The following is a 19,354-nucleotide window of genomic DNA, read 5'->3' on the forward strand; positions in this document are numbered from 1 at the left end:
CTGATGAACAAAGAGCAACTCCAGGCTCACTACAGGATGACTGAAGGGGAAACCTGAAGTACAGTTTCTTTATATGGACACAAAATGAAAAGGAACAACAGCTTTCCTTAGTTTAACAATATTCTGTTTTGTAGGATGTTCTAAAACAACTAGAATAGCTACCACCCACTCAAAAAAAAAAAAAAAAAAAAAAGGAAAGTAAACACGTAACAAAAATGAAACTGCTATTTTGAGACATCTCTTTACTCCTCTGGTTTTCAGTTCAAGCCAACAGCTCAGTACCTACATTTGATCTCTGAGTGAACTCTGTAGGAAGGGTACAAGTAGTTAGAAAATATAACTTAAAAAAAAAAAAAAAAAGGAGGGCAGGGAAAGGAGGCTGAATTGTTAAAATATTACCCAAAAAAGAGCAAACATACTCCTCTAATGTTCATTTTCAAAGTCAGGCTCTGGAATCTAAATATCCTGTTAGAAACATGCCTTTCTCAGACTCCTTTGACTTGCAGGTCATGCTCTAACCTCACATCAACGCCAGTTTCAGCTGTGAGTGATAAAAACAGTGTAAACCATGCAGACAGAAGTTTCTGTTACTAAAGAGGCCCTGCTCTTCCTGCTATTAGGCACTATTTTTAGTTGTGTATGGCTAATCATTCAACTAATCACTCATGCCCAAATCATCTTTTCATGTCAAGAACCTACTTAAAGTATTTCTTGTTTGTTTACGAATTTTGAGATTCTAATTGAATCCACTTTCTGGGAGATTTTTAGGGAGAAAAACATGTGTTTCTCTTACATGTCTTAGTTATATGGATGACTTTTAGCAGCTCTTTTGCCTGAGTGCTTTTGAGCAGAACTAATAAATTTAACAAACTGTGGCAGAGCTGCGCTTTTGGTTTCCCTCATAACACAATGAGCTAAAGTGCCACAGTGTTCAAAGTTCTCAGAAAAATTTTGGCCTAGCCATGTTTCATAGGTAATCATTAAGATACAGCTCTGACACAGAATCACAGAATCATAGGATCAGAGTCGTTTGAGTTGGAAAGGACCTTTTTAAAGGTCATCTAGTCCAACTCCTCAGCAACGAACAGGGGGACATGCTCAAACAGGCTGCACAGTCCCTGATCCAGCCTGACCTTGAAAGACTCCAGGGACTGGGCTTCCACCACCTCTCTGAGAAACGTGTTCCAGTGCCTCACCACCCTTGCTCAAAAAAACTTCTTATAGCCAAACTAAATCTCCTCTCTTTTAGTTTGAAACCTTGTCCCCTTTTCCTATCACAACAGTCCCTGCTAATGAGTCTGTCCCCTTCTTTCTTATATTCCCCCTCGCTGAGAAGCTGCTCTCAGGTCTCCTCTGAGCCTTCTGTTCTCCAAGCTGAATAGCCCCACGTCTCTAAGCCTGTTCTCATAGGAAACATGTTCGATCCCCTGCATCATTTTTGTAGCCCTCCTCTGGACACATTCCAACAGGTCCATATCCCTCCTGTACTGAGGACTCCACACCTGGACACAGTACTCCATGTGAAGTCTCACCAGCGCACAGTAGAGGGGCAGGATCACCTTCCTCACCGTGCTGGCCTTGCTTCTCAGGATATGGTTGGCTTTCAGGAATGCAAGGGCACAGTGCTAACTCATGTCAAGGTTTCCGTCCACCAAATCCCCAAGTCCTTTTCAGCAGGGCTGTGCTCCATCCTTACCTCCTCCAGTTTGCACTGACAGTAGGGATTGCCATGACATAGATGCAAGGCCTTGTATTTGAATTTATTGAACCTCAAGAGATTCACCTGAGCCAACTGCTGAAGCCTGTCTACGTGTCTCTGAATGGCATCCCATCCCTTGAGTACGTCAACTGCACCACACAGCTTGGTGTCATCTACAAACTTGCTGAGGGTGTAGTCAATCCCACTGTCAATGAAGATGTTAAAGTGCACTGGTCCTGTTACTGACTGGGTCACACCACATACTCTTGGGTCATACTAGGTCATACTCTTGGGAGGTCTGTATATGCTCATCACATGCTGCCATTTCAGGGCTCCTATCCAATCTAGGCTGTTGCAGATATGTCAGCCTCACTGCTGAGTGTCATCTATCTCAAGAAAGCTTGGGTTGAGCAAAAGTCTTGAGGTGCAGTCCTTGGTACCAGGCACAAAATTCTAGTTAGGCATCAAGTTTCTACTGTGTTCTAAGCAAAACTCAAGTTCATTAGGATTTAACCTACAGAACAAAGGAGAAGGCAACCAACTATGGCTTTATCTTTGCTGCAGCCCTTCTCACAACCACCACTTGTCATGCATGAAAATGCTACTAAATGCTTGATGAGGCCTCTAAAAATATACCCATGACGTTACAGCATGGTGGGTTGCATCTATTAAGGCAATAAAACTCACTTTTGCACTAATTTAGCTACTCCTGATGGCACTGCAGTTCATCCAGATTCGCATACTATCACAATGCCAACAATAGCTCAAAACTGTCAAGTGTGGGCATGTCCTATGGTGGAAAAAGATAAGAAGTGACTTGAGAGGCTGCTGGAGACAAAGAGAGTTAAGAGCCACAAAGAGAGTTAAGAGCCGCAAAGAAGCAGCTAGTAACAAGATTTGGAGCAGGGAGCAAAAGGGAAGAGGGAAGTCCTGAGAAGTGGAAAGCTGAGTTAGAAGAAATGAAAGCTTGGATGCTGGGGAGAAGAAAGAATATGGAAAGCTAGAGAGAAGGAAATGTGTTACAAAAGCAACAGAAAGAGGTTGCCCCAGGAACAGAGCCAAAACTGTTTACAACTAACAGAAAACATTCTCCTGAAAGAAGCTGGGATGGAACTCAGGAGAACAGTCTTTGCATTCCCATAACATCAAAAAACAGCTGTAGGTTTTCTCTATGTCTCATCCCATTCTGATGTCTGACTTACATACATACATGTGTACTATTATCACTATTAGAGGTGTGCCATTAGTGCTGTGAACTCAAAAACCCTGCACTCTGGATCAAAGTGCCCAGACGTTTTTGACGTTGAAATCAAGTGTTTTGGAAAAACTCAACACAGAATGCTATCATCTTTTTCTTTCTTTGTCCTTTCAAGCAAGGAAACAGAACTAAAGAACTCTACTGACGTTATAAAATCAAGTACTCTGTTAGACAATAAAGAATTTAAGGTTGTCCTTTCAGCCTCTATTCATCTGTTCGATTCTAAGCATTTCAAGACATTCTGCAATTGCACTGTCACATGCAAATCTTTTTCAATGATTTCTGTCTCATCTAGAAACCTGTGTATGCTTTGCTTTGGAATAAACCAAGGTGGTGAAGCAGAACTACTGTCCACAGAATCCCCATCTGAAATTTGTGCAGGATTCAAGCTGTGAATTAAATACAGTAAGATGAAATCACAGCTAGGTAGCTTGAAAGTCACAAAAGTCACATTGGAGAACTAGATGCCATCCACGTTTCTGCTGTAAAGTTATTCCATGATAGTGTATGAGTGACTGAAATGTACTTAGAAACCATTAGAAATACATGTTCTCATTTCTTCAATTTCCAGTTTCCAAGATCTGCAGATGTGCTGAATCTCACAGCTGGAACCAGAACTAGCTGGTGACATTTCCTGAATATATGATGGAAACTAAACCTTGAATACTCTGGAAAAGAAGAGCTTCAGTATCTCAATATTTTACATGCAACATTTTTGCAACAATAGCACATACATCTACAGTATAATAAATATTAGAAATGAAGTAAGGTTAAACATCTCTGTGCAACTTCTTGAAATAGACACAATCAGCAATGGTCTGGGACATTATGTTTATTTCACTTGCTGTAAACCAGGCAAATCAAAATTGTCCTTGTGACAGGTGTGAATCAAAGTCTATTTAAGCCAACAGAGGTCTGGATCAGGCTAGTAAGGCTCCATTTTGGTGCAGCTAGATCTTATCACTTAAATTAAGAACCAACAAGACTCTGAAAGGTTGTATTTCCTTCCCTAAACATAAACACAACTTCTAATACCACAGGAGTATTTTCGGCATTCAAGAAGTAGAAACTGCATGTTGTCAGTACTTTGTTATTTTTTTCCACCAAGTAAAAAAGTGGAATGAATTATCTATCTGCATCTACAAGCTCATGTCTAAAAAACCTGAGAAAAATGAGGCCCAATTAAAAGCAAGAGAAAAATAAAAAGCTGACAAAATATTTGGGGGTAATCCTTAAAATGCTGGGTTATCTTCTAAAAAAAAAAAAAATACAACAGCAGCTCCAGTAGTTGTGAACCTCGTGAGGTTATTTCCCATTTACAGTAAGAGCAGAGCTGGAGCAAGGAGCTGCTCCCAAAGTGAGGGATTTGCACTCTGTGGACAAACTGAATAATCAGTTCTTCGACCACAAGCAGGTTGGTCCCTTTCCCTGTGTTCTCCATCTGCCCCTGATGACTTTGTTGACTTGGCATTTCTTTCACAAAATTGGCCTTTCACATTCCGGCTTGAAACTTCAGCAGCATGTTCATCAAGACTTCTGGGAAGTCATCTCTCTGGTAAGGTACATCTTTGCACAAAAAGTCAGAATGTGCATTAATTAAAAAAACAAAAAACAAAAAACAATTATTCCATTTACTGACCTCTGAACTTCTTGGGAGGGTTGGCAAGGTCACCTGCATCCGGCTGAACCACACATCTGTCATCCACTAACCTAAAAATACAAAAGTTATAACTTACTAAACATGTTTGAGAGCAGTATACATAAATTCCAACATAAAAGTCATACCTTCAGTACAGAAGTTTATACATTTTTCCAATTTAAGCCAAAAAACGGAAGTCGTGTTTGTATCAGATACAAGAAAGGATGTTTAAAGTCCAACAGGTTAGTTTGGCCCTAACCCTGTTTGCAGGTTCTTGCATCTGCTCTGAGGCCTTTCAAAGGCAGGCAGAGCAAGCAGCCATCACTTGGGTACACGACTATAAGTTAACCTGCTTACACAATCAGGACATACAGGGCAGTTCACCAATGGCTTGCTGTTTTCATAACACTGTTTTAGCTAGAATTTGAATACAGAATCTGACAGAGCACCTCAGATTTTAGTCTTCAATCATTCTTCTTCACAATTTCCAGGTTTTTTCCTCTAGAAGAGGCATGTAAAATCAAGAGTCAGCTCTGATCCAAACTCAGAGGAGCACATTTTCCTTTTCTAGAATGAATAAGTGTTTATGTAATCCACAGCTGAAAATATAAATAACAGACTAAACATATTTCTCACAATATTTTAAAAGTTAAATAAACAACACAATTAAAAAAGATTATAAACCCCACTTAGAAGACAAAAAATTGCTTATCTTATCACAGAACTTCCTAAGCATAAATTTAGCTTCCCTTCAGGAAGTATCTTGTAAACAAACTGCCTGTTTCAAACAACTACTCATGGTTAAGGGCACAGAACGGCCCTGCCACTCAGCAACACAAGTCATAGCAGCATCTTCTGTGGGAAACTGACAGAATATGCACAGATTGGGTTCATCTCAGTTATGAAACAGAGGCATTCAACTTTCACTCAAGCTGAAGGGTTTATAACACAAGACCAATTCCCTAGCATAACCAAGGATTTTGTGCCTCTAACAGGACAGTAAAAATTTTGGAAGTGTCTGAAGTCAGCTCAGTTCTTGTGACATACTTGGTGACAAATCTGTGTATCTGTGAGGATAGAGAAGCAGGGGCATCTACAGGATCCATGGCCTCATGGAGGTGTGCTTTTTGCACAGGCTTATATCATGGGGCTTAGTAAAATCAAAGAAAGGCCTGGATTGCGGGATTTAGGAAGAGTCAGTCCTGCAAGATGCCTTTTGTCTATGATCTAATGTGCCAAAGCATTCTATAAGCAGCACCTAAAATCTGCAATCACAGGAAAAATAGGGCTGGACAAGACTTCTTCCACTCCTCTTGCCCTGAACAGTACTGCCTTCATCACTCCTGACAGACATCTGCATAATTTGCTTTACAAGTCTGCCAGTGGCAGACAGTGACTAAGACTGAAGCCAGAAGGCAGGAGAGCAGCCAGGCCTTGGCCTCTCCTTCCACTGCCCCACTCCTCACCCACTCCTACAGTCACCCCTCACATGGCAGCCACAGTCCTATTAGGCATTTTCGTGGCAGCGCTTGCTGGGAACTGCTATTGAAGCCTCTTGCAGGAGGTAACTTCGATATCTAGCTGCATTTAATGTTTCACCAACTTTGGCAACTTTTTGAAAAAAGGAGACTCAAAAAGAATAAATGTTAAAATGCCTCACCAAGGGATTTTAATGTCAAGTACTCACTGCTCTACAAAATCCCTCCAAGGCTGTCTGACTGAGCCCATGAGGCTTAACCCTTAAACACAGGCAGGATGGAGGACAGTATGTGGGAAGTGGCGTGACTCATGAGGCACATCCTGTGCTTCTTGGTGACATCTTGTGTACCCAGCGACAACTCTAAGTGGATAAAATGCAAAATGCTCCTAGGCACTCCACTGCTGTAACAAAAGCCACGTACAAAACATCATGTCCGTGTTGAGAAAAACAAACTCTCTGCCCTCCCCCTGAGATGGTGAGCTGCACCATTCAAATGCATGCTGAACTTCCTAGGCTGAGAACATAGATATTAAATACTTATTATTCATCACTTTCATTTAAGCATTGGCTAAAGGCACAAAGGACCATAAATGACTTCTGTGGTCATCGGGGACCAAAGACATCAGACAAGGCAGACAAAGGAGAATGGAATGGCTACTGCTCCCATCCTATGTGCAGGAAATGACAGCTCAGAGAGATTAATTGATGTGGGGCAGAACAGCCGCACAAGAGAAATGAAACATCTCCTGAGCCATTGTTCAGCTTCTGGCACCTTTGTTTCTAACAAAGTATCTTGCAACACAGGACGAAAAACTAAACTGTTGCTTTATCTGTACAGCAGTCTTTCTGCAATTTAATCACCAGTACTTTCATACAATGAATGTACTCCAGGAGTTTGCATTTTGAAGAGTTGGAGAGTACTCAGAGGCATTAGTTATGGTGCCATAGGGATAGTTGAGTTTTCTGCAGCTCACAAAGTGGGGGCTTCAGCCTCTGCTACAGACTGGGGCAAAAAAGGCCCCTCAAACACAGAGCACCTTCCCTGACTGCAGATCTTGATATCCTCAAATACCACTTCTTAAAGAGGGGTAGAGAGCAGTTGAAGCCTGCTGGGTGGATGCACATAACAACCAGTAGTTAATGACCCACACAACAAGCAAACAATCCAAGGGGTGAAATCAAACAACAGGCTTGACCACAAAAGGTCCTGGATATCTGCAGCTTCCATCAGACCACAGCACAGCACCTTCTATCACTGCTCGTTATTTTGCATAGGAGGCTGGAGAGCGTAAATAAAGACTTTAGTGATAAAGGAAGAATTTACTACATTATACAAGCAAATGTGTTCACAACTTAAATAGTGATCTGAACTATTAAACAAATACTCAAGTCACAGTGCTATCAAAAAGCTTTGGTAGACTTTAAGGGGTTTATTTGTTTAATTCTTGATATGGACTACTGTTGTCACTTAGTACCTGTCAGATATAGCATGATATATTTCAGTTTTTCATGTTGGCCTCATATAAACAACAAACAAGTTCCTTACACATGTACAACATAATCTTTATTTGTTCAAGTTCTTCTTTGAACACAACAAATATCTGCTTTATGCACACCAAGAGACCGCTGCAGAGCAGTGGTAATTAAGTTGTACAGTAGCTCAGTGGTGCTGCAGATAAATCATCAGTGAAGTCACAGTGACAACTGTGGCAACAGACCTTTACGCACAGGCCTTTGTATTCAGTAATTGCAGAATTAAGGTCTAAAACTAACAACGTTCATGGGACAGCTTGTCTTAGCTGCCCAACCACTCTCCCACTGAAGCTAGCAAAAGCTTTTCTGCTCAGTTCAGAAGAAGTAAGGGCAGTTCCTCATTGTGCCACTCACAGGCACTGAAGTCAGTGAGACCTCACACTAGCATGTACAAAGTCACACTAAAAAAGAACTAAAGCTATCTAAATTACGTCCGGGAGGTAAGGCCTGCTTCTCAGTGGAGAAGCAGCAGCTTTCAGGCTGCTAGTATAAGCAGTATAAGCCAAGGTAAGCACGCTGTACAGTCTGAAGCAAAGCTCCAATCTTTATGCAGTTCTACAGACATCTTCCTCTCCCTTCACCTAGTGTGGTTAAATCTGCCCCATCTCTTCACATGTAAACCCAAACATGTCTATATGCATTCAATTTAACAATATCTAGCAGCAATGAACTCCACCTGTAAGATGGAGTTCATATTTACAAGCAGTTTTAAACATACCATCTGTCCTATTGGTGGTGTTTCAGCAATAAGAGGACAGGATCCTAATGCTGTTCATTACTTGCATTCAGAACTTGCCTAAAACCAGCTTCAAACTTCTCATATAGCTTCTATGATTACTCCACTCCCTGGGCACTGCTGGGAAACAGGAAAACAACGACTTGGGGTAATTCCCACTGTTTGAAACGGCAGCAACCTTTCTAGGGACTTTCACTGAAAGAAAAAAGCAGAACGTATGTGGACAACCAGTGGGTCTCAATGTGTATTCAGGGAAAGAAGAGGAAGAATTCACTGATGGGAGGACTACAGGGAAGAGCTATAACTGATAAGGCAGGTATGTTGGCAGAAAATATTGATAGATAATGTTTATAGCATGGATGTTCAACCTGTTGAATTGCCTGAGCTGCAGAGTGAAGAGGAATTGTCTAGAGTTATTCCAAAATGAATGCCTCCTACTTATTTCCATGGAAACTACACCAGATACAAAAAGCACAAGACCACTATTTGATTGAGCAAATTCTCAGCTACAAAACACTCTTTTTCAACACAGTCACTGCCATTACCTATGCACTGTCATAAAAATCTGCATCAGCGGAGATGACCCACTGTCACTGTTACCAGTGCTTCAATACACCACCTACTGCCTCCCTGTGCTCACAGCCACTGCTGGTCTCCATTAATGTTCAGCGAGCATCAATGGATGTCAATGGGCACCATTTCTTCCACAAGGAGAAACTGAATTACACCCTTTTGCTTCATGGACGCTTCTTGTCAGATTCCATTTTGTCAGACTGCCCCTCTGCTACCATATGTCACACAGCAACAAAATGCAATGGAATGCTGGTGGGAAAGCACAACCTCTATCATCATACTACCAACATCCACTTCTGACGTTGTGGGCCAACATCATGAAACAGGAGGCATTAATTTTGGAGACGCCCTTGTAAAATATAAAATACCATTAATATATAAGTAACTAAACATTTTGATTTTTAATATTCTTCTTAAAACGTTAAAAAAAATAGAAGAGGAACAAAACCATACAACTGGGATGTGTGACCTTGTTTTTGTGAAACCAACGCATCAGGCTGGTTCAATGACAGTGGTTGCAATACTCAAGGTGATCCTCAGAAATTTTTGATGAAATTTCACTCTTCCTGTGCTTCATCCTTGACATGTACGTACTGCCAAAAAGTGGTGACATGAATAAGGCATAATCGTGAAGCAAAGGTTACTTCTCTGGTAAGGTGGGGATTTTGAAAATCTGGTTAAGAGACATGATCAATTTTTTGAGATGCATGTCTGATTGCAACTCTATATGCTCCATTTGAAAATTTGCAGGTAATGTATTTCTATCAACTGAAAATGGTCTCACATAAACATAAATTGATGATTTTTTTTTTTTTTTTTTTTTTTGCAATCTTGAAACCTATTCTCAAACTCCTTCATCAAAATGGAAAGCACGGCTATGTATTCTTCACTGTTCACAGGACTATGTACAGCCAACGTATCAAAATGCACACAGTTATGTAGCATCACTAGAGTCAGCACTGCACAGCCCTGCTTTCAGTCACACAGCATTAACAGTGCACTGATGGTTTGGCTGTTGCTGAGTGATGGGCACGTGCCTGGGGCTACTTCACAGGGAACAGTGCAGGGTAGGGGGCGGCTGCATTGCTAGCTGTGCTGGGTTGCATGCAGCCTGTGGGCTGCAGGTTGGACATGCCCAGTTTATAGGTATGAATCATATATGCTGGACGAGCCGTTCGGATTACCTCACACAGGCTAAAGGTGAACATACCACAAGTTCCCAGGAGCTTGCTGCTGTAGCATAAGGGTCAAGGAACGCCATACAGCAACATTCCTAGAAAAATTTTTCACAGTGACGAGTTATTTTAAAATTACTACTGGGATACAATCACATTCTGGTAAAACAAAAGACAAATGTAAGAAAAAAGATACTATGCTAGAAATGTGGCGATGATAGACTTCATAATGTTAGGTGTCTTTTAGATTGTCTGCGACAGCAGCCACGTAACCTACATTCATTTAACCTGCCTCTGTAGAGTTGTGCCTTCAATTTAAAAAATACTGCTCAGAAAGTTATTTTGTCTCTTTCTACCAACAAAGAGACCTCCATGTTTCAGGGCTGCTATTACTAAGTACTTAGTAACTGAAAATTACACACAAGAGAGGACAAAAACCACTATCCTATACACTCTCATACATGTAATAACCCTAGGTTTATGTGTGCCTAACTTGTCAAAAAGCACAAGAGCACTACTGATGTCTAACTAATGTTAACACATAGGGATGTGTGGAACTAAGCTTGGCGCTTTACATACGTAGAGTATTTTATCCCTCTAACAAACAAAGCAGAGTATTTTAGGCTGAAAACACTTCCTCTCTGGTTGTTCAGCTTTTACTTTCATAGTTCCTGTTACATTATCATTTCACTGATTTTCTCAGCAGCAAGAACAGGGGACAACGTTGACAACAGACGTCAGCAAGAGAAGCTGGACATTTTAATTGCTAGTGGAGCTGGACATTTTAATTGCCAGTGGAGCCAAGGCCAACCTTTGTTCAGCATCAGCTCACAAATCATGCTGAGGCTACGTCCCAAAGATCTGATCTCAAAAAACCCTTTCATGAGCGAAGAAGCAGTCCTCAAAGCCTCCCCTTCCTCTGCTCCACAGCCGTCCCTTTGCACACACCACCTCCATACCAGAAATCCTCCTCTGCAACACCTCCCTCTCAAAGCACTTCTCCCCTTCCCAACTGCAGCTCTCACCCACAATGCCTCTTCTGCGCTCCCCACATGCCAGCATGCAGTACCCACTCAGGAAGAGAGGTGCTAGTCATACTACTAAAGAGCCAAACAATAACAAACAATAGGTTATTAAAATTTTGCTGCCCTGGAAATCAAGCATCAAATACCCAAGTGCCAAAACAATCAAGTCCACCCAGTTCTTTGCCAGATCCACCCACTTTTCATTTCATTTCTTCTCTTATCAAGCATCTGGGTCAGCCCACTTCTTGCTTGCCTCAAGCAGCCTCCTGCCAAAACTCTGGAGTTATTATACCTCACCCTTCCCAAGACGTGAGTTCATACTTCTTTTCTGACGACCAATCCTGATTCAAATGATTTACAGCTTTATGATTTAGCTCCACTGGATGAAATTTGTCCTTTTTCCTGTTTCCTTCCTGTCCAAAGCTTGATTTTTCATCCTCTTCGTATCTGCAATCTTTCAGGTTCTCCTACATTAACCCCAAATGGCACCGAAAAGCAAAAAGGATTCTAGTCTGGTATCTGATCTGGAAGTTGGTGGCCCAGCCTGTGGCAGGGGATTTGGAACTTGATGATCCTTGCAGTCCCTTCCAACCCAAACCATTCTCACAGACGTGTATTGCAGCTGTATACAGTGCTGAATAAAAAGCACGAATTCTTCTGTTATGAGTTGAATGCAGAATTTCTGTTGATATGATTTTTTTTTTTTAATTTTTATTTTGCTGCCTGGGGCTGAACAGCTAACCTTTCAACAAGGGAGACTCTATCTCCCTTACACTTAGAGTGGGGCTATTAAGCTCCTGTACCATTTGGGAAGACAGCACGTTAAAAATTCCTCTCAATCACCATACACAATATTTACACAATAAATGCACAACATGCCAGTGAAGCACAGCAGCACAGAGAGAGTAAAAAGTCTGACTCTTGCTTGCCTCTAACTTCCGTAAGTTTACTCTTCTTTTTGGGAACAAACCTTAGTTAGTACAAGCACAAGCCACAGGTTGAAAGAAGCTATTAAATAAACACCCCAACTCTGGGAAAACTATCAATCAAAAAAAATCTTCTATATACCTAAAATATTTCAAACAGCTAATAAACTCCACCACAAGCCATCCTTCGTATAAAACAAGAATATGGGTGCATTTTATGCCAGTTGCACAGACAGGAACACTTAGCCATTCCTACCATGCTGGAACATGCTTGTGTTGGTTACTCAGGGTTGTACTAACAAACACCAAGGAGACAGAGGGCACAAAGAATGGCACCAAGAACATACTGGGAAATGGAACAACAGCATGCAAGCAGGCAATGCCAAAGCTGCATTAACAACTGCACTAACAAGCAGCCATAAAGTTTTTTTCCTTATCTGATATATCCTCATAACTGTACCTGCAGGCTTACATGTTAGAGGGGAAAAAAGTTTTGCCTGTTCAATTAAGTACTGCAGCTATAAATCCTGAATGTCACTTTGTTATTCTTTTGTATTGTATTATATCCAGTCTTGCCCTTAGATTGTAAAGGCTTCAGAAACCCATGCAGTAGAATTCGTTTGTCCATTTTATAGCTATATTTATTTTTAAAACATTGTGTAAATTAAAATAAATAACAATAGAGTTAAAATAATTGGTAACAATTAAAATAATTGGTAACAATAGAACACAGTGCAACTTGGAGGTTGCAGTGCAGGGGAGGAAACATGATTCCTAGATTTTAGTCTCAATTCTGCCACTTTCTTAGCCAGCATAATAGGCAAGTCATTTAAGCACAAGGAAAATGGCACTGAACTTAACTGGGGCATACTTACCTTGCCAAGGAACTAGGCATTTCCTTGGGTACTTTTTAGCGGTACAAAGCATCCTTATTTGCTGTTGTCAAAATGAGGCCTCAGAACCAGCAAGGAGAAGACGAGAAGACAGGCAGCTCCAGAGGGCAATATCAACCTTTTCTAGCATGGACATGCAGAATAGAAGAATGAAGCACCTTCTGGACACAGACTCTTTCTCCCTCTTGCCTATTTGCTGCTTGTGATACAGATTGTTTCTAAGACTCCAAATCACCAATGTGTGGTGGGAACAAAAGAGAAAAATCTTTCAGTTTCAATTAAGCTTGCTCAGCTAGGACATTTATGAGGGACCATCTTAGTTAATTACGCACAAAATAAAGACGGTAAAGAGAGCTGTACAATTAAAATTTTGTTAACACTGAAAATGTGATCATTTCAAGAGAAGACTTGAGAAAGTGGAACATTATAAGCAAATCCAAAAAAGTCATCTGCTCATCAGCTGATCTACAGCATGTCTGAGGTATTATCCCACATAAAGTGTACATATACAGCCTAAACTAGGCTTTATATTCATGTTCTTCTGGGTAGAGGCCACATACCACAAACATCCATGAGAATCTCCAAACATTCCCTTTACTTCTTTTAGGAGCATCCAAAACATCCTTCACCAGACTTTTTAAATTTGATCAAACTTCGGTGGCTCTTTTACTTAATCTTTACTCCTACTAGCAACATACCAAATGCAAAATTGTAATGAGTTCAGGATTTGGCCCAATACAAACAGGGTGCTATGTAAAGTAGCTTAAGAGCTACTTAAACAAACGGTTTTAACTCCACTTGTTTAGACATTATAATTACCCAAAACACGTCTGCAGCTCAGCCCTCTCAATATAAAAAAAGCATGGCTGAAGCAAAAGTATGACGTGTGTTGACAAAGCACGCATTAGAAGCACTGACACTGTGATGACCACTAATTAGTAATAGGATTTTCAGAAGTAGGCAAACTTACGTCTTTACATGAATTTTAGGCATGTAATTCACAAATTAGCCCATGTCATGCCAAGTGACTTACATCTCTACAGTACGTAAGTGATTTCAGAAAGAGCTCCTATTAACGACGTATCTGGTCTCAAAAGCAGGCAGGCATGCAGAACTTGTTGAAAGGTTAGCTGTTCAGCCCCAGGCAGCAAATAAAAATAAAATAAAAGAATCATATCAACAGAAATTCTGCATTCAACTCATAACAGAAGAATTCATGCTTTTTATTCAGCACTGTCTACAGCTGCAGTACACATCTGTGAGCACCCACTTGAAAGGTCTATTTGAAGAACCACGTGCTAATGGAAGGAAGCACAAAGGTTGAATTTGCCATGGTTAATGCTATTTAATGAAATAGAAAGGTTTACTCAGAAAAATACTGTTGAGAAGTGCCAACATCAGTCAAGTGATCAAAAAAATAACTTCGTCACTGAAAATGGTAATTAAGGTATTCACACCTACACATCAGAAAGGCAACTCGTTATATAAAGAGTGAAGAAGCAAAGGGAGAGAATTAGGACGCTCGTATTTGGATGAAATACTCTGATGTAAAAATATCGCTGTTTAACTAAAGAAGCCATTCTCAAATGCTACACAGCTCAGCAATTTTTGTGACAATAATATATGTATTTATGTTTTACTCTATATATGTAAATACACAAAACACACACATGCAAACACAACCAGGAATCTAGGTCCTAGACATGTTTTTTTCATTTTGTAGCATAAGAGTAATAACCCTGTCATTTCATAAAACTGTGTGTGTAAAACATTTCTGTATCAAAATGCTGACCAAAGCCCCATTTTCCAAACTTGGTTACATGTCAGGAACCAAAGAAGGATCTACTTGATTTCAGAGGCCTTCAGGTAGTGACAAGTCCAGAGCTAGCACAAACATGTAATTCCATGGAAGTCAGTCAACAGCACTATTTGACAGCAACAAGGCATCTGTCCCAGTACTTTTAATATTTGTTCTTCGGTGTGTCATGGCTCAGCTGTCCCAAGGCCTCTCCTCATTGCAGATGAGCACTATTGTGCTGCCATCATTACACCCCAGGACTCGTGCCATTACTTTTGGGAATAAATCTGAGCTTGACACCAGGACACAAACCTTGCCCAGGCACAACCTTACTGAGAAAGCAGTGCTCTGGAAGCACACCATAGATCAGTTTTTTTTCAGACAAAAGAACACAGCTCACAGTTGAAGTGTTAGAGCCACGAGGTAATTCAGTAGGTAATTCAGCTCCCAGAATCCCACTGCTGGTTTCAGCACTGACTTCTGCCTGCAGGGATGAGGACTTGGCTCACAAGATCTGTCTGAAAGAGGTCTGTTCATTCTTTGATATCTGTCCAGCTCTCATTGATGTTAATGAGAATTATGCAAAGCTATTAAAGCATAAGAGAACACTTTACATCAACACGTGTTCCAATTTTCTAAACAAAAGGGTGTTTTTTTAAATTTTCATTTTGCAATGATAAATGTTTACAAATCTTTGCAGCTGGGCCAGGTACTCCTGCAGATTTCTCTTTGCTTTTCTGTTTCTTTGGCACAAAACAAACAAACAAACAAGACTTCCAAACAAAAAACAGCTGGAAAATTACAGTTACTTTTACTTGTTTTTAAACTAAGTGGAACCAGTTTCCCACTGGGACAGATCATTTTGGGAGCTGTTCCAGATTATTTCAGAGCTGCTTTCCCAGTAGCTGGGAGCAGCTCTCGAAGCGTTTTGCCACACCTACACCCAACCTGTACCTGCTCGCTTAAGAGAAGTTACAGGCAGCAGTGTGGAGTAGCAACCTATAGAGGAAGTGGCAGGAAATGCTCCTTCCATATGGTGAAGCAGCTGGGAAGTGGGAGAGGCAAGAAATGGCAGCCATAAATAAGATGGCAAGACAGCAATTTCTGTGGAGATCTGCAGGTATTGAAGGCAAAGGTGGAAAAGTGTATTGCAGTGCTGGTCATGAGAATCTTTCATAACTAGTTTTTTAATATGGAAAAATGCCATAATAAGCAGATACCTGCCTCAGAAATGCTTTGGTCCTTTCTCAAATTGACCTCAATGTGAGCAGGCATCCATTTTGGCTTCAACGCAGCAAGGCTATCCTTACAATAACAAATCAAACACACCCAAGAACGTTCCCAGGCTCTGAGGCTAAGTGGCACAGGAAAGCCCACATCTATACCAGCATGCTGAAGAGGAGGTGGGGTGGTCACACTCTCCACAAGCTTCCAGGAGCCCTCTAGTCCCTGCTCCCATACAGGTCTTGGTGACAGCATGAGTACACATGTCAAGATCATGCCGTGAGCCATGCTGGCAGGTCACTGCTACAGATACCTGTGAGCTCATGTTAATTTATTAATACTGATGCAGCAGGAAGGTTTTTGGAAAATGGTCTCATTCTTGGACCCAACTCATGGACCCAGAGTTTCCACTTGTGCTCTCAGAGCCAACAATATTTCACTGATCAGGGACAGCATTTTTGTCAGCACATAAACATCAGAGCAGCGACTGCTGAGCGCTGAACAAAGCTGACTCGCAGGCTATGCTGTCAGTTGTCCAAATGTTATATCACCTCCTGAGGTGTGTCTTAACAACAAGCTTTGTTACAAAGACGTGAATTTGGCCTTTTACTGGAAGGCCCTCCAGTTTTGCAGCATTCTTTTCAGCTGAACCAAAGCGTTTCAAGGTCTCTTCATACAGTTTATTCTGACACCATAACAGAAGAAAAATGCCTGCAAGTAATCGCTTTCTGCTTGGAGAACTGGAGTTCTGGATTGCTTACACACAAGAACCAGGAATTAAGTGGCAGGCAAATAAACCACATCTTCTACAAAAGCCTACACTTCAGTGATACAGCCAGTGGAAGAATGGAATCCACTTTGTTTTGCCTTTTAAGTGTATTTCTGCTGTGCAAACATTTCTTAATACCTACATTATGATCCTACAAAATCCACATTTTTAATGATGCAAGCCACATTTTATCTGGGGAAGCTCCAGGACAAGGAACATGTTTCATTTTGGAACAGACCTCAAAGCGCTGTTATTCTAAAGCACAATCCAAGCATGCAATGATGCACCTTCTCACTCCTATGCCAAAACATATACATCATAAACCAAAGAGAAATCAGCTGTAGGGTTACAACTAAGTCATGTTACGAATGTTTTTAAGGCAACCATTCTAGAAAAACTAAGAAGATAGCATACATTTTATTCCAAGTCTTGGTCTCTTTATCTCTTCTAATAGTTTATAGCTCGATGCTGTATGAATATATATATATATACACACATATCTCTACTTTCACTGAACAAGAAAAGAACACGTGTTTCTTGCTGTCACTGCTGTGCTGAGAAATATGAAGAATGGCCATCAGGCATTCAGGTTCGAAACCAGAATACCAAGAGAACAAATCCACAATTACTTTTAAACCTCATGATTTTTCAAACCGATCTCTTCAGTTTGTGGGGGATCTGACTCATAATTTTCAGAAACAAACAGGAAACACTGCAGACATCTCCAAGTATTTCCTCTCCACCCCACCACCGGCCTTGTCTTTTACCTCACTTTTGGACACTTTTATTATCCCTTTCACCACATCAGCAATGAAACAGCACTGCTCCCTACTGTACCCAAACATTCAAGTGCTTCCCTTCTCTTGCCCAAACCTAGGGCAGAAATGCCCTTCCTCCCCATGGCGTGATGAATCAAGGCCACTCTGTGTCCTCCACAATGGCAGATGAGAAAGCCAAGGAGCTCCACCACACTTCGCTCTGCTGCAACCACAGTACATAGAGGAGTACCAGGCAGGTACCACACCTTGGTGGTACAGTCCAACAGCGAGCTGCCTCATCTGACTGCCCAAGGGAGCCCAAGCAACCAGCAATGGCACGCTCAGCCTGTCAGAGGAGCAAGCTCAGCCTGCCAGTCCACAACAGACCACTGAGGGCTTTGGAGCAGTGGAACAGGATGAAAAGGTGCTACAAAGTAATGTACCGGGAAGGCTTTTTTACATCACTTGGTTTACTGCAGTGCTTCCTTTCATTGTATATGCGGGGAAAAAAAAAAAAAACATTTCCTTTTCTCCATTCACCATCGTAACCTGTCACAACAGCAGGCAGGCAGTGGCTGCGTGAGCCCTGCCAGCAGGAGGCATGGCAGGGGATGGAAGCCAGGACAAGCTTGACAGCACCCCAGGAAAGAGTCCTGAGCTGCAACCTGCAGGAAAGCACGGGAAATTTCTTGGCTGGCCCTGCTAAGCAAGTCCATCACGTTCTGCAGTGAAGGGAAAGGAGGTAAATAATATTAACAGCGATGGGAGAAGAAAGAAAATAAACTGGTTTGCCAAAGACTACGCAGCACCCATAGGAATGTGAAGTAAGGTCGGAACAAAGTGGGTGACAGTAAGCAGCCATTATCACTGGCTTTTGTTACCATCAGCTTTCAACTCAACAAACTGTTGCAAGATAATCTCTTCCAAGCTCCCTCTTCTCATGAGGATCTGTGCACGACTCCTACAAACAAGGCTATTCTCTGAGTATAACGACCCTCACTCAGTGTGATAGGGACCATGGAGGCATGCACTAAAATCCTATCCACTTCCTTCTTCAAAGATGTCAGTTACCTAGGGCCACTCTTTACTATCTTTCGGTGGAATAAATAATTAAGTGTGACACATTCTAGTGGCCATTCCCAGAGGGACTTGTTGCACCTTTCAGGATACACTGTACATTCCATCTCTTCCTATAGATGGACAGTGTTGCAGGTAATTGCAGGCAAGCCTAAGACCCTAAGGTCTCCTTAATGACAACCTTAAAAATGGTGCAATCCATGCCATCCTGGCTCCAACAATGTCTTTGAATAGTAGCAGCAATGCCACCCTGCTGCTGGACACTTTCCCTGCAAGGGTAACCTGGACAAAAGAGCATAACAAAGTTCAAATCTAGTTTCAAGTTATACAAACTAATTGGTGTACACAACTCCTGTTTAAAAAGCCCTGTTAAACTCAATCTAACATTGTGCAATGATATTCAGCAGAGAAAAACCATTCTAACCTTTTCCTTATCGCTCCACAAGCCTCCTGGATTGCTACACATTATCACAAGTTAACTCACTGCCTGGTACATTAAGATTAAAAACCTGCTCGCTGCCTTAGCTACAATTCTCTATTCATTCGTGCATAATAAAAATCAAATACTCAGCTATAAACTGATCTGAAGAGATAGTACATCACCCCACCCCAAATCAGCTCCGTTTTTATCACCTTTCCAGATTTCATTACACAATCACTAAGCCAAGCAACTATCTTTACAGTGCAGCTTTGTGTACGGTTATACAGTTCTTTCTCCAAGTCAAACAGCGCTGCATTGTCTGGGATAATCTCAACCATTCACATAAACAACTTGTCTGCTATATTTTGAT

The 19,354-nt window shown here is 41.3% G+C and overlaps 1 protein-coding gene across 5 annotated transcripts in view; it reads right to left on the reverse strand.

Annotated features, from left to right (window-relative positions):
* The window catches only part of ITPR2 (inositol 1,4,5-trisphosphate receptor type 2), a 263,254-nt gene that overhangs the window by 228,685 nt on the left and 15,215 nt on the right, over window positions 1-19,354 (reverse strand). For all 5 annotated transcript variants that reach the window (XM_090146695.1, XM_031597173.2, XM_090146688.1 and 2 more), the window contains exon 2: window positions 4,597-4,667. In XM_090146695.1, the coding sequence (XP_090002821.1) occupies window positions 4,597-4,667 (71 nt within the window). The remainder of the gene's footprint in view (window positions 1-4,596; window positions 4,668-19,354) is intronic.

The sequence above is a fragment of the Phasianus colchicus genome, chromosome 1 (genome assembly GCF_987193195.1).
Source record: "Phasianus colchicus chromosome 1, bPhaCol1.hap1.1, whole genome shotgun sequence".
Classification (NCBI taxonomy): Eukaryota; Metazoa; Chordata; class Aves; order Galliformes; family Phasianidae; genus Phasianus; species Phasianus colchicus.